The 16,625-nt window shown below is 45.4% G+C and overlaps 1 protein-coding gene across 1 annotated transcript in view; it reads right to left on the reverse strand.

Moving 5' to 3' along the window:
- LOC147427663 (dynein-1-alpha heavy chain, flagellar inner arm I1 complex-like) overlaps positions 1–16,625 on the reverse strand; it is a 316,587-nt gene that overhangs the window by 199,547 nt on the left and 100,415 nt on the right. The window contains exons 27-30 of the mRNA XM_086496532.1: positions 13,716–13,811; positions 13,499–13,586; positions 13,277–13,387; positions 12,654–12,749 (exon numbers count right to left, since the gene is read on the reverse strand). Of these exons, the coding sequence (XP_086352658.1) occupies positions 12,654–12,749; positions 13,277–13,387; positions 13,499–13,586; positions 13,716–13,811 (391 nt within the window). The remainder of the gene's footprint in view (positions 1–12,653; positions 12,750–13,276; positions 13,388–13,498; positions 13,587–13,715; positions 13,812–16,625) is intronic.

The raw sequence follows: 16,625 nt of genomic DNA on the forward strand, positions 1-16,625 counted from the left end.
ACTTTCCAGCTGTGAAGTCTACTACTCGCACTTTCTCTTTGTTGTCCAAGGACGCGACAATTCAAGCATGTAAAGAGCTATTGAGCTCGGATCACCCCAATTATGAGCGAAACAAACGGCTTCTCGCAATCTTCAGGTATTACTTTCTGGCTCGGGATGCCAAAGAAGACAAGGTACAAACAGATATTCTCACTACATTCTCCCACTGCGACGGGCTATACTGTTTAATCCACACTATCCCATGTGGATTCCACCAAATTCTCTTCAGCTCTCTGCAGTCTAGGGCTAAAAGATTTCGGGCCCAAGTGCAGTCTGTGCAGTTAACTTTTAGATGTTTTGCGGCGCCTCTCTTGGCATGGATCATAAACATACCTATTAACATAAATGAAGTGGATGAGGAACAGGGAACCTTGAAAGGGAAAAGGAAACCCGTGAGCATGCAAGTAGACCCCACAGTCACCAAGAAAAAGAAGATCAATGCGAAAGTGATGAAGGATACAGTGAAGTCTCTACTCTCCTTGCCAGTTTCTGAAAGACAGTAGACTAGGGTACATCCTCAGCGTCATACGTCTACTGTTACACCTGGTTCTGCTGTGCCGACACCAGTGTCTACTGCCGCTCCTCAGGACAGGATGGTCAATTCACCCTTACAGGATCCTCTTCCTTCTTCTCCCATCTTCACTCATACACCGGTCAACATATCACTTGCTGCACCTACAACAACAATCTCTGAGGCACCTTCTACACCGAGTGTCCCTACTTCTAGCTCGCCGGTTGTGCCACCATCTGCACCTACTTTTAGCTCGCCGGCAGTGCCACATGTGCGTCCTCCAGCATCACATCCATCTGAGGGATCTTCAGGTAGGACCGACTCCACTTCTCTGTTTCAGCTTTTAGAGAAGTTGCTTCAGGACTCCAGAGCTGCTATTGCCACCATCGAGCTAGGCGTGGAGCAGCTAGCTGCAACCCACCAGCATCACTCCGCCACATACGCAGCTATGGAGGGATCCCTGCGAGTTGCCGAGAGTGCCATCGCAGATCAAGATGCAACGATTTTTGCACTACAGCAGGCATTGAAGATAAAGTCGAGAATTATTGATGACCTCAAAGCACAGGTGCAAGGATTTCAAGAAATGCTTATGTATGATAACAGGCCTACCCAGGCTACTGTGGGATATGGATGGACTAGGCCAGGGATACAGGTCCAGAGTCCAGCTACCTTTGCAGCGCCAGCAGGTCCCTCTCAGCCCTCTCAGCAGTTCATGGGACACTACCCAGCAGGTCCCTCTCAGCCCTCTTAGCAGTTCATGGGACACTACCCAGCAGGTCCCTCTCAGCAGTTCATGGGACACTACCCACAGCCACAGGTCCAGTACTTCACTCAGCAAGAGTCTCAGATCCAGATGCCACACATGCAGAGCCAGAGTGTTCGTTGCTGTGACGGTGTTACTGGTGCACACCGCCATGGTTGCGTTACTAGGCGTCCGGAGTTCACTTCAGGGCAGGTACTCCCATCCGCTGTGCAGCAGATGGCTGCTACAACCACAGGAAATCAAGGTATGCAAAGCACAGGACAGCAACCGCATGGTTACACTATTGATCTGATGGCTCCTCCCGATCCGGAAGCTTCTGGAGCAGCAGTGGGGACGACCCTTTCCCTTGGGTGACAGGACTGTGCTCTTACCTCATCTTTCATGGTACATATAGTTGCTTTTGCAGTTTCATTCAGTTTTGGCTCACCGAGACGGTGACCAGTCTTGTGGCGGGCAACCTGTAGCCTGCTACAGTGTCACTTCACAGGACAGGCAGCTGGACAGTTAGCTACAGTTGGTCTGGTTCACACTAGACGGACCCTTTGGCTGGGAGTGACACGTGGCAGGGTACCTACGGTGGTCTAGTGGACGTCGTGGCCAGGTCACCACCACCACTCAGTTTGGAGATAGACTTAGCTGGCTGGACATTTATGGGCCGTTGGTGGCTCTTATGGTTGTACATATCAGTAGTCGTTTTGGGGGAGTTGGGGCTTATCTTGCACGTAGTCGTCTAGAGAGTCTTACACAGAGCACTGCTTCACCATCCCTGCACATCTGAGCCTCGACACCCCATTTGTACCTGTGAGTCCTGGGCTGGAGCGGAGTGTGCTGCCACGCCAGAGTCTGTACATGGTTCTTTGAGCTAGTCGAGTCCAAATGTTCTGGTCCACTGTTGTGCCTCTGTTGTTATCCATCGTTTCTGTGTTGTTATCCGTTGTTTCTGTGTTTCATTCTGTTTGAGAGAGTTTTCATTTGTTTGAGTGAGATTGTCACGCTCATTGCACTGAGGGGCACCCACACTGTAGAGAGCACGACGCATTATCCGCGCTACAAGCTTCTTTGCTGACTTTTTCTTTGGCTGGCCCCCTTTCGCGTTGCTCGGGAATCACTGTCTTCTCCAGTCAACAAATCTTGACCAGTGTTGGAAACTTCCATAAGATGAGTAAGGGTGGCCACTCTGTTCTTTGTGTAGTAGTTTCTAAGCCCATTAGACAACCCACAACAATAGTTCTCGATCTGCTCTGTCAATGGCACGAACTTGTAGGAAGTTACTGAAACAAATCTTCGCAAAACTTCCGATTGTACTCTAAGCTTTTGCAAGTAGCCGCATTAAGTTAATGCCAATCTATCATGACATTGGCTTTGAATTCATTTGACAGCCATGCAGATGCAAACATTTGCTTGAAGTAGACCCATGTGGAGCGGGTGCCTATCCTTGCATCAATAGTGTCGTCCACCATAAACGTGCATTTCCTTTCAAAAAAGTGAAAGCTTTCCTGACCTTGGAGGCCTCTGTAAAATTCCACCCTCCATAAGCCATATCAAACTATTGGAGGAAAGTAAGAGCCTTTGTATTGTTGTAGCAGGAATAGTGTGTCGTGCTCTCTACTGTGGTTGCTCCTCAGTGCAATGTGCGTGAAACCTCACTCCGACAAAATAAAAACACTGTAAACAATGGACAAAAGAGCAAACTGAAATGTCTCAACAATAGACTCTGAACAGCATGGGACTCGACTAACTCATGTGAACCAATACAGACGCTGGTTCGCAGTACATTCAGCTCCAAGCTCAGAACTCACGAGTACAATGAGGGTATTGAGGCTCAATTGTGCAGGGAGTGTGCAGATGTGTGGTGCTAGACTAAGCACACGACACTGGACTTACTGCTCACGACTCATAAGCAACCTAGAACAACGTACCAAGACTAAGCAATATGAGCTTATATACAAAAAAGGAAGACAATGGATAGCTCAAATATCCCTGACAATCCAGCTCTGCCTATCTCCAACTGTGGCCACGGAGTCAAGTCCACCCAGTGTGAATCCACGACCACGAGTTGTAACTATCTTTTCGTACAAAGTGACATTGTAGCCTAGCTAAAAGTTGCCTGCCATAAGACCACTCACCGTCCCAAAGACTGGTGTACTATAAAATCTGTAGAAGCTCTACTATGGTATGTACACTAGAGGGGTAAAGATGCCCATGGGCGGATAGATACTGGTGTTCTGACGATGGAGGTGGGGGCAGGTAGGGAGATGGAGGCCAGGCATATGGTGGAGGGTAGTGGCCATTCACGTCCGTGGCCTAATGGATAAGGTATTTGACTTCTAATCAAGGGATTGTGGGCTCGGTCCCACCGGGCGTACCAAAAATGAGAGGACCTGTAGCAGGGATAGTGTGTCATGCTCTCTACTATGGGTGCTCCTCAGTGCAATGTGAGTGAAACCTCACTCCAACAAAATGAAAACATTGTATACAATGAACAATAGACCAAACTCAAATGTCTCAACAGTAGACTCTGAACAGCATGGGACTCGACTAACTCATGTGAACCAGTACAGAATCTGGCTGGCACCACACTCAGCTCCAAGCCCAAAACTCACAGCTACAATGGGGATGTTGAGGCTCAATTGTGCAGGGAGTGTGCAGATGTGTGGTGCCAGACTGAGCACACGACGCTGGACTCAAGTCTCAAGACTCATAAACCACCTAGAATAGTGTACCAAGACTTAGCAAATATGAGCATATATACAAAAAGGGCAGCCAATGGATAACTTAAATATCCCTAACAGTCCAGCTGCACGTATCTCCAAACTGTGGCTAGGAAGAACAGGCCACTTTGTCACTAGACCACTACTCCTACCACGTGTCAAGTCCACCTAGTGTGAACCCATGACCACGAGCTGTAACTGACCTCGAGGTGCAACTATCTTTCTGTGCAAAGTGACACTATTAGAGATAAAAAAGGGTCAAAACCCTAAACCTGCAAAAAAACACAGCAGGCTGTAATTCCCTGTTTTGGGCTTTGTTTCTTGTGTCGGTCGCATCTGTAGTAAGCCCTGGAGTTTCCGCACCTGTAGGGCTACTTGCCCTTTGATTCTGATGAGATTTCTTGCAAGAAATCTCTTGGAATCAACTTGTACCTACGGGGGGATTAGAAATTAGCTAATCCGGTACCTATGTAAGAGGCTTTTGCCTCAGGAATCGCGCATAAACCCACACAATTGTACATCCAGATAAGTAGCCCTTGAGTTGGGCATCACATTTTTGAATTCAAAAGGGGAAAGAGGTGCACAAGAGCATAATCATCGTGCTACATAGAACAGGGAAGAAGGCAAGCTCTCCATTAAAGTTGTGATCACTTGCACCAACTACTCACACACACAGGCACTTAATGAAGAAAATCAGCCTTCTCTCTCAATTTTGGGTGCCCCCAAAAGATGTGTCTTGCAGATGAGCTCTGGAGCCACCAAGTGTTCGGTTTGCCCTTTTGAGTTAGTTTCCTAGTACCCACCAACTTATAAAGTGTCGTGTGGGGCCTAAATGACTTTGAACTAAGCCTAGCCACCCTTTTACTACTCAGATTTCACTGTCGATTGGCCCGACCAACTCGTGGCGACTTGGCCTTCACTGCTGTGGGTGAAACTCTCGGCCATCAGCCGTTTCACAGTGGCCATATATGTCCGTCCATTCGTGACTTCAACAAGAGGGTCCCAAAAATTAAATGAAAATCAGGGAAAGAAACCAACAACTAAGGTTAGTGGTTTCCACAGCTTGTTGCAAGAAAGTATGTGGTGCTTTGTGCCATGGGTGCTCCTCAGAAAAATATGCATGAAATCTCACTTCAACAGAAAGAAAACACAGCACAGCAATGGAACCAACGTTTGAAACAACACAAAAATAAACTCAAAACAACATGGAATTCAACTAGCTCATAGAACCGTACAGACTCTAGCTGGCTGCACACTCAGCTCCAAGCCCAGGACTAACAGGTAGAATGGGGGTGTTGAGGCTCCAATGCGCAGGGAGGTGCTGATGTGCGGTTCTTGATCCAATACTAAAGACTCACGATGCTACAACATAGAAAGTAGATAATGATGTGTATCCGACAGTAGAACTAACTATACATGTATATAATCATGAAGAGCCACCAACAGCGAGCAAAATATCCCAGTCCAGGTAAGTCTATTCAAAACTATGGTGGTGGTGGTCTGGCCATGGTGTCCACTAGACTACCACCTGTACTACTCCCTAGGCAAGAGTTTGTCAAGTGTGAACTCCAGACCAGCTGTAACTAACTGCCTATCCTGTGCAAGTGACATTGTAGCCTTGCTACAAGTTTCCCTCCACAAGGTCACTCACCGCCTCGGTGAGAGAAGCGAGGTGATGAGAGAAGACACTGGAACTGCAAAAAGAAACTACTAGTGCACTGAAACAGTTGAAAAGAAGGAGTGCATATGTACAATAAAGAGGCCGAGTTGAACCTCTTGATCCTCTTGCCCAAGAGAAAGAGTCGTCACCATTACCCTACCCGAAGTGTCAGTCTCCGGAGGTGGAGCCATAAGATTGATGGTGGTAGCTTGCTGTTGGGCTATATGCGGTTGTACCCTGGTCTCTACAAATTGGCTCTCTGTGAAAGGAGCAGCCACCTGTTGCTCAGCCGATGGAAGCACCTAACCTGAAGTGTATTGACGCCACTAACTGCACACCCATGGCAATGTACAATAGCAAAGATGTCGCAAGGAACTCGCTGTGTCGGCTGCATGTGTGTCATGTAGGCAAGCTGTTGAAACTTCTGAGGATAGTATGCAAACTACTACGACTGAGTACCTCTCATATACTATGTAGGATGATCTGGATGCTCCATAATCCATAGGAGATTGTACTTGTCACACAGGATGAATCCACTCATACCCCATAGTAACCTAAGGCTATTGTACGAGAATCTCCCGAGATCCCTGCACTTGTGCTTTTAGATCGTCTGTGATTTGTGAATTTACTCTCTAAGCTTGGCGCAAAGGAAAAATTGTAGCACCCTTGTCTGCTATTGTGCTCTCGGCGACACACATGCAACCCTCCATGGCCACATATGCGGCTGATTGACGTTGGTGAGTAGCAACCAACCGCTCGGTTCCACGCTCATTCATGGCGATAGCTTTCTTGGACTCCTACAGGTTTTCCCCGATTTGTTGGAATTGAAGCTGCAACAGTAGTACCTAAGGGTGGAGGGCTCTCAAGGGGCACTGCAGGTGAGCAAGTAACATGCTTAGTGGCTCAGCCTAAGATAGGGAATGATGACAAGGTGACCGCACGTGGAGAGTGGGAAGTAGTAATTGTGGCACGAGTGAAGACAAGAGTAGTAGGTAGAGGTGCATGGGAGAGAGAGGCAGCAATAGGAAGGGGTGGATCGGGATGGCAGAGCTGACTACCTGCTCTGTATAACCAAGGATGGAAGTAGAAAAAGAGCGGCGTGTTGTGTGTGTCACCCTACTCTAGCTCTCGGAGAATGGCAAGGGAGTAGTGACTACGCTGTATCTTTCACCACTTCGGCCCTATTTTTCCGCTTCTTCTATGGTTGATATGTAGCAGTGCCAAGAGATTTTCTTTTTCCTTTGGAAGGCAATTGTCGTGAATCATCCACTTCGCCAGGGCTAACAAGGATGTTGATGATCCAAACCAACATGGGGGCTAAATAGAAATGAAAGATGACCAAAAATGATAGAGCTTGAGCACCGTAGCGTTTAGCTCATGATTGCAAAGCAGTGTAGAGTACTTGGAGATGTATGGTAGTAGGAGAATCCAGCTTCTTCTTTCGTGGCAATTGATCCCACAATAACAGTTAGTAGCAAAACACCTCAAAAACTGCTTTGCTACACATAAATTTAGGATGATCTGGTTGTAAGAGATCCTGACACGCCTGAATAGTAGCCTCTTTTGACAGCCTGGAATATGTGCGTGTTGCTGTATCACAAGATGGAAAGTTTACCATTCCCATTGCATGGCCAATTCAGTCCGCATTGAGAGTGTGCCCTCGCACCTTTGGAAAAGCACTCAAAAGGCCATGTATCATTTGCGTAGGAACATCATCTGGCAAAAAAACATCAGCTAATCCTTCTAAACCCATTGTGTGAATTTCACTACGAGAAAAAAGCTATAGCAATGTGGTGTCAGGTGGCTGTACATTAATCACCAAGGAGAACGGGTTTTAAAACTGAGATTTTTCTGCCTGGTAATTACATGCGAGATGACTCTAGGCATGAGTTGCTTTGATGTCGAAGTACTAGAAGGTTTCTTAGAAATTGCAGAGGAAGTGTCTTTGTCACTGGAAGGAGAGGTGTCTGATTCATATTCCCTAGAAACCTAATAGCTCTCATCACTGGGACTCGAAGTGAAGCTAGCTTCTTCCTCACTTTCACTAGAAGTTGTGACCTGTGCCTTTAACTTTTGGATTTGCAAGCACGCACTTGTGAGGATGAATGTATTGCACAAATAGACACTCTTAGTGAAGAAAGGGTGAAATGTTTACATGCATATGAGGATTGCTTGCCAATGAATTACCAAATGAGCTACCACCGGCATGTCTAGAAGATCACCGTATTGATCTTGTGCCAGGAAGCTCACTTCCTAATAAACCAGCCTACCGTGTGAGTGTCTCACAAAGAGAGGAGATCCTTAAACAAGTGAATGAGATCCTTGAGAAAGGTTTGGTTCAGCCTAGTGTAGCGCGGATAATGCGTCGTGCTCTCACTCAAACAAATGAAAACTCTCTCAAACAGAATGAAACACAGAAACAACGGATAACAACACAGAAACGATGGATAACAACAGAGGCACAACAGTGGACCAGAACATGTGGACTCGACTAGCTCAAAGAACCATGTACAGACTCTGGTGTGGCAGCACACTCCGCTCCAGCCCAGGACTCACAGGTACAAATGGGGTGTCGAGGCTCAGATGTGCAGGGATGGTGAAGCAGTGCTCTGTGTAAGACTCTCTAGACGACTACGTGCAAGATAAGTCCCAACTCCCCCAAAACGACTACTGATATGTACAACCATAAGAGCCACCAACGGCCCATAAATGTCCAGCCAGCTAAGTCTATCTCCAAACTGAGTGGTGGTGGTGACCTGGCCACGACGTCCACTAGACCACCGTAGGTACCCTGCCACGTGTCACTCCCAGCCAAAGGGTCCGTCTAGTGTGAACCAGACCAACTGTAGCTAACTGTCCAGCTGCCTGTCCTGTGAAGTGACACTGTAGCAGGCTACAGGTTGCCCGCCACAAGACTGGTCACCGTCTCGGTGAGCCAAAACTGAATGAAACTGCAAAAGCAACTATATGTACCATGAAAGATGAGGTAAGAGCACAGTCCTGTCACCCAAGGGAAAGGGTCGTCCCCACTGCTGCTCCAGAAGCTTCCGGATCGGGAGGAGCCATCAGATCAATAGTGTAACCATGCGGTTGCTGTCCTGTGCTTTGCATACCTTGATTTCCTGTGGTTGTAGCAGCCATCTGCTGCACAGCGGATGGGAGTACCTGCCCTGAAGTGAACTCCGGACGCCTAGTAACGCAACCATGGCGGTGTGCACCAGTAACACCGTCACAGCAAGGAACACTCTGGCTCTGCATGTGTGGAATCTGGATCTGAGACTCTTGCTGAGTGAAGTACTGGACCTGTGGCTGTGGGTAGTGTCCCATGAACTACTGAGAGGGCTGAGAGGGACCTGCTGGGTAGTGTCCCATGAACTGCTGAGAGGGTTGAGAGGGACCTGCTGGGTAGTGTCCCATGAACTGCTGAGAGGGCTGAGAGTGTCCCATGAACTGCTGAGAGTGTCCCATGTCCCACCGTGATCGCCAAAATGAGAGCACCTGTAGCGCGGATAATGCGTCGCGCTCTCTACAGTGTGGGTGCCCCTCAGTGCAATGAGCGTGACAATCTCACTCAAACAAATAAAAACTCTCTCAAACAGAATGAAACACAGAAACAACGGATAACAACACAGAAACGATGGATAACAACAGAGGCACAACAGTGGACCAGAACATGTGGACTCGACTAGCTCAAAGAACCATGTACAGACTCTGGCGTGGCAGCACACTCCGCTCCAGCCCATGACTCACAGGTACAAATGGGGTGTCGAGGCTCAGATGTGCAGGGATGGTGAAGCAGTGCTCTGTGTAAGACTCTCTAGACGACTACGTGCAAGATAAGCCCCAACTCCCCCAAAACCACTACTGATATGTACAACCATAAGAGCCACCAACGGCCCATAAATGTCCAACCAGCTAAGTCTATCTCCAAACTGAGTGGTGGTGGTGACCTGGCCACGACATCCACTAGACCACCGTAGGTACCCTGCCACGTGTCACTCCCAGCCAAAGGGTCCGTCCAGTGTGAACCAGACCAACTGTAGCTAACTGTCCAACTGCCTGTCCTGTGAAGTGACACTGTAGCAGGCTACACCTAGCTCTTCCCCCTTTTGTTCACCTATACTTTTACTGCAAAAGAAGAATCGGTTTCTAGTTCCACCTATAGATGATCTTCTGGACAAAGTGAGTGACTCTCCATGTTTTAGTCGTATTGATCTTGTGCCAGGAAGCTCACCTCCTAATAAACCAACCTATCGTGTGAGTGTCTCACAAAGAGAGGAGATCCTTAAACAAGTGAATGAGCTTCTTGAGAAAGGTTCGGTTCAGCCTAGCTCTTTCCGTTCACCTATGCTTCTAGTGCAAAAGAAGAATTGGTTTCTAGTTCCACCCATAGATGATCTCCTGGACAAAGTGAGTGACTCTCCATGTTTTAGTTGCATTGACCTCAAGAGTGGGTATCACCAAGTTCGAGTGGTGCCTCAAGATGTACATAAAACTGTGTTTCGCACATCTTTTGGTCTTTACGAGTAACTTTTCATGCCCTTTGATCTCACAAATCCAACCAGCTACCTTTGATAAAATGATGGATCACATTTTTTGTGAGCATAGAAAGTTTACAAGTGTATTCTTTGATGAAATTCTTGTGTTTCCCAAGAATGAGCATGATCATAGAGCCCAATTAGAGATTGTGTTTGAAGAACTTCGCAAGCATCAATTGTTTATCAATGCTAAGAAAAGAGAATTCTTACTGTTAGAGATACAATATCTGGGGCACATTGTATCAAAAGATGGGTTACGGTGCTAATATGAGGGAACAGTACGCTTTGGATCCAGCTTTTGACACTATCTTTGATTGTTTGTAGAATGGAGAGAGTATATACACTTTCAAGGATAGTTTCTTGATGCGTCCAAGTTGTGCGTAACTTTTTATAGACGCCAGAAATTGTTGAGGAAGTGCCATAATCTACCCTACATTGGACATCGAGGCATTGAGGCAACCCACAAATTGTTACGTGAGGTAGAATGTACCCACAAACGGTTACCCTCTTCGAACTATTATGTTTGATTGAGTAGGTATATGAGGTAGAATGTATGCACCATTTTATCTCTCTTTATGAGTTTGGATGATGATGATATTCTAGTGCACCGCAAACATCGCTAAAGAGGTAAGAGGATGTCCCAAGTTGTGTGTAACTTTGACCTTGGGAGTGATGACTGGATAGATCTATCATGGAAGAGTCATACATCTAAAGTTGAGTGTGGACCAAGATGTGGATGTGATTATTGTTTGTTATCCGAAATCTAATGTGGATTGGGATTTCTCTTCCCTTTTTTTTTTTTTTTTTTTTTGGGCGAGGGGGGATTGTCAAAAATAAATGATGTGGCAATTGCCCACCTTGCACACCTGACTAGAGCACGCAACAGAGCCCGAACTGCTGCCCATATGACTATAAAAACCTGGTGCAAAATATAGTGCAATACGCAGGCATCCATACGGCTTACATGGCATTCGTATGGCTATTAATGAGGCACCTACCAGCATGGAAGTTTCTATGCAGACTACTAACTTGGGTTGCTTTTGGCACCAATCATTATGAAACAAGATGCTTTTGAGTGCTTTGAAGGATGGTTGTAAGTAGCAGATAAATTGAAGTTGCTTTTGGGGCATACTTCCTATGAATTGAAGGGTAGGGTTCCATTAACACTTAGATCATTTGAGTGGGCTTACACACAACAGTCGTAACCGTGACAGTTCATCAATGCAACAAGAAATACCGTAGGAGACGCCTATTGAGGGGCCAACCTCTCTAAGTGGGAAACTCCCCCTCATTGTGTATATGTTAGTACATTGAGTGCTCGTCTGATTGTAACTTGCAGTGATCACTCAAATGTACTTATTGATTGAAGATAATTCCTTGCATTCAAGAGGACACTCTAGCCCCAATCTTAGGTGTGACTTTATGTTGGCATTTGCATATCTTCGGGCACGGGTTGCTCTATTCAGTTCTAAAACACTTGCTCTTGGCTTCATAATATGGCCTATGAACAAGGACACCGTGTGCTCAACTAGCAAAAACCTCTAGTTAAGGTGGCTCGCTGCCAAAAAAACAGTCCATTTCTATGTCTAGTTTGGTATACAGTTGGCCCCTTCATAACATGGCCTATGAGCAAGCTCACCCCCTCTGGATAACAAGATTTTCCTAAGCTTCTAAAATAAGCTACTACATTGAGGACGCTGGCAGCACAAAACAGGCCATTTATAGTTCTGGCTTAGCATACAGTTTCCCCCTTCTATTAGTGTATTTTGAAATCTTAGAAGAGGTGCAACAAACAGGAGCAGTGAGCTAGCTGGAGCAGCCCACAGGGTTCTATGTGGTGGTCTTCTTGATATCGTTTTGCTCTACAACACGTAACATGGTTTTACATAGCATCTTCAGATATGAAGCCCAACCAAGAGAGGTCACAATGGATTTTCCCATCTCTGAATACGGCTAAGAAGAATTACACCACAAAGAAAGAGAGGGCCTCGGAATGATTTATGTTGTCAAAAAGTTTAGACATTACTTATTGAAAAATAAGTTTGTGTTCTTTGTTGATCACCAGGCACAACTCTACTTAGTCAAACAAGCCATGTAATACAGGCAGGATTGTAAGATGGTTTCCCCTTTTATTGGAGTTTGATTTTACAGTAGTTGTTAAAAAGGGCACACTACACCAAAAGGTTGATCACTTGTTTAAAATAATAAAGTACAGTAGATCCAGTCATGGGACAAATGTGTTGAGATTTACACAAACCCTAAGATAGCATTTTCATGAATATTGCATTCGCCAAAAGTACAATCGGATATAGATGCAAAAGAAAAGTTTTATAAAACATATCGTGTCTGCATATAAACTGAGATCTAAGATTGTTGTTCTGCTGTTATGATCACATTGCAATGGTGGTTTTTTCTCATTTGCAAAGCTTACCTCCACTAACAATGGAAATGGTACCACCGGTAAATCAAAGAGCTTCTGTGCAAGCACCAGTTGTTCTCGTCTAGATTGAAACTTTTCCAATTCAGCCTGAATATTTTACAAATATCAAGAAAAAAATACATCAACCTTCATTATCCATTATTCTGTCTGAGAGACTTTGCAAGAAAACACATTACCCTCATTCATTTGTTTCGGAGTGGGGGGGGGGGGGGGGGGGGGGGGGGGGAGAAAGCTTATTAGCATCTTCTGAAGGCCAAAATTAGCCTATAACACAGATCAATGTACATGAGTACGTCCTCTAGGTATCCAGAAAAATGACTATGGTACAAAAGAAAGTGCTACTAGAAAAACCCCTCCCCTAATCTGTGAGGTGAGGATGGTGGAAATGGATTACCTCATGATTTTGTTGGAGAGACTTTTCCAGGCGTGAGAAAAGACAAATTTTGCAGATTCTAACAAAGAAGAGGGTCTAATTTACAAATATAACAAATGTTCAAGGTGGCAGAGTGGGATGGCCGGTACTATCAAATTCACTATGAGGTGGTCCATAATATCGACCAAAGGGACATGCATAATATTAGAACTTGAAACCATTTTATAGAATCGACACTAACCTTACACTGCTCCAGAAGCTGCAACCCAAGGTCAAGGTCATTGCATTTTCCTGGTCCTTTTTGCATTGTACGGTCACGAAATGAGGAAACTTCTCTTGAGAAGTCTACAACCTAACCATCAAAATGTGCTCAACAGTTACCAAATTACTCATAAGAATTATGCATTTTTCAAGGTTATAGGTCTATTTGAATATGTTGCAATGAAGGGTAGCATGTCAGCACCTGGCTCTTTGTAATCTCTGTAAACTTCTTCTTAGTTTCTTGCAGTGAAATGCTCAAAATCTTTGCCTCTTTTTCAAGTCCATGCCACCTATCTTGAAAAAGCACTTCATGCTGTGAGTTCTACAACTTTAAACCTCTGAAACGAAAGTGAATTTGCTGTTGTATCAAGACGTACAAAAGAACTCAACAAATGCAAACCATAATACTGTGCACAGACCTTTTCCTGATATCAAATATTTGAGCTGTATCCTCTGGTTTTTTTGTGATACCATAGAGAACTCGTGTTCTGCTTCGTTCCTCAAGGTCTAAATACCTTGAAAGAAAAAACAAAAAACAAAAACTTTAAATTTTCTAACAGAAGAGGCTTGTTATACCAGGCTTATGAAGACAGTAATACCTCATCGAATCCAGAAGTAACGGGTGTGGAAGAAGACAATAGCTATTTAAGGTGTAGCTGAAGTGGGTACAAGAGTAGCTGGTAATGGTTTGGAATTGGTCTGCATGCAAGGTCTATAATTGGTGCTCTTATTGCACTATGCAAGATTCAAGACCACCTACCTGGTGAACGGTGGCTTCAGGGAGATTCAATGGATGGCATTTGAGTCAACTATGCACTGTTTGAAGTGTGATGCAACCAATATATTGTCGGACTTATGGCTCGAGTGGGTCAAGTGACTGAATTTTAGGCTCAAGCAGGAAAAACAGCTTTACATTTGACACGCATTTTGCATTAGCAAGCACTTGTCGGAGAGAGCTGTTTTCCATTCTCTTAGAAGAAAGGAAAGATATCCTGAGCTACTATGCAACACCCAGAGTGTCTGAGATACGAAAAGGTTACTCCATATGCAGACTTTGGGTGGTATGCTGGATCTCCTATAAGCTGAGGATTGATCAGCCTAGATGGGAGTATGCCTCTAGCACTGCTTCACTCCTCAGCTTATATCATGGTGCAGCTGTGCTTGGTTTTCAATTCAATTGATTAACTTAGTCAAAAGAAAAGAAAAAGATTCTTTTTTGTTGAACACAAGCGGTATTAAATCTACGAGTCAACAATTTCTCCACCTTAAGACAAAAGAAAGCGGAAAAGTAGATGTGCAGTTCTGAAGTGGAAGGAAATATGGACATAACAATGCCTATAAGCAGAGTTTTTCTTTAAATGAGCCTGACTCTCCCTGTTGCAGAGTTTTTGAAAGGCAAAATTTCTAACCATCAGATCACTGTACTAAAAACGCAAAGCAGAGAATGGATTTTGTTTGCTGTTAGCATAAAAGGTACAACAGTCATAAGAAAAACCACAGCATAAAAGAATGTGTATTTGCAAGAGCGAAAATTTACAACTGTAGCCTGGACATGGACAGCGGTTACAGTTGGCCTTGGGTTCACACTCGGTGGACTCTTGTCTAGGCAGTGATACTAGTCGTCCATGACACATGGCAGACAGGGAGTAGTGGTCAAGAGGTTATAGTTGGCCTTGGGTTCACACTCAGTGGACTCTTGTCTAGGCAGTGATACTAGTCGTCCATGACACATGGCCAGTTCACCGCCGCCCCAGTTTGGAGAAAGGCATAGTTGTGTTGTTGTCTATGGAATGCTATGCGGCGTATGAGTCCAGAGTCATGTGTTCTCAGTCTAGGACTTGCACACCTACACTCTTCCTGCATAGTTGGAGCCTCAACACCCCAAGTGTACCTGTGAGTCCTGGGCTTGGAGCTGAGTGTGCTGCCAGCGAGAGTCTGTATTGGATCTTTGAGTATAGTCAAGCTTTCACTTGGGTTTGGAGTCTGCAGTTGTGCCACACTGAGTATAGTCTTGCACATTGCACTCACGAGCACCCACAGTATAGAGCACAATGTAGATTTCTTGTTGGGGAATCGGGATGCTCTCATTTTGTGCAGTAGCAAGATGCTCTCATTTTTGGCACGCCCGGTGGGACCTCAACTGAAGTCTCACTCCATTGCTAAGTTTACATGGCTCAGGATCTAGCTGGTCTAGTCTCTCGCCTTGGTATAGTCTGTTGGTCTAGACTAGTCTGGCCAAGGAGCTAGCTGGTCTAGTCTCGCCTTGGTATAGTCTACTGGGCTAGTATAGTCTGGTCTGGTCTGGTCTGCTCCACTCTCACACTCGTCCAGCCTAGTCTTGTCAACTCTCGCACTCGTCCAGCCTAGTCTAGTCAACTCTCACCCTCATCCAACCTGGACTAGTCTAGTCTAGCCAGGACTAGTTTGGTCTAGTGTGTCAGTCTACCTAGTAGATTCAAGGGTCTTGTTGCCCATAGGTTGCATGGATCTCTTGCTACTGCGTGACATATACAAGGCAATCTAGAGACCGACCAAGCCCCTCAAGGATCCCTTTGCAATACTAACAAAGAAAGCGTCAGCCCTTCTTACCTGGTAGAAGTCGTCCACCCCCACTTCCCCTCCCTACACAGGCATCTGCCTCAACCAGGTCTTCACCATCCTCGTCAAGCTCATTTTCCACCACCTCTGTTGCAACCGGCTCCTGAGCAAGCTGTAACAGAGGAGCTGCATTTTGCCTTTGACGCTGGAGACATCACTCTTGATACCTACAGGATTTACTTTGACTGTTTCTAGCCTTCGGAGCCTCATAGTGCTCTGCTTTTTGTATCCCTTTCTTTTCGTGGGTTTTCCTCGCTTTGAGGTTTCCCACTTGTAATTAATCAAAGCAGATTTACAAAAAAACTAATGGAGGAGCTGACGAGCATTTTAACCAAGTTAAACGTAAAATTTTCCACTTTCAAGAGACTTTCCACAGAGGATCCATATGACCATGTGAGGAGGTTTGTATCTCTCTACAAAGTCCGTGGTCTCCACAGAGAAGATGCCTACCTCACGCTCTTTCCATCAACCTTGGATAGCTTAACAAACAAATGGTACAAACATTTTGCTGAGAACCGCTTTACAGATTGGGCAACAGTAAGGCGACAGTTCTGTGAAGCTTTCAAACCAGGTGACTTTCAAGAGAAGGTTTTGAATGAATTGGGGAACTTGGTGCTTCAATCTGATAAGACTTTTTCAAAACTCATGACAAGAACGAAATCTCTGGTTGCCAAGCTTCCCCAGCAGCCAAGAGAATTCGTGGTCAAGAAACCGTGTCAAACTGTGTTTGT

The sequence above is a fragment of the Adiantum capillus-veneris genome, chromosome 23 (assembly GCF_014529385.1).
Source record: "Adiantum capillus-veneris isolate H3 chromosome 23, ASM1452938v2, whole genome shotgun sequence".
Classification (NCBI taxonomy): Eukaryota; Viridiplantae; Streptophyta; class Polypodiopsida; order Polypodiales; family Pteridaceae; genus Adiantum; species Adiantum capillus-veneris.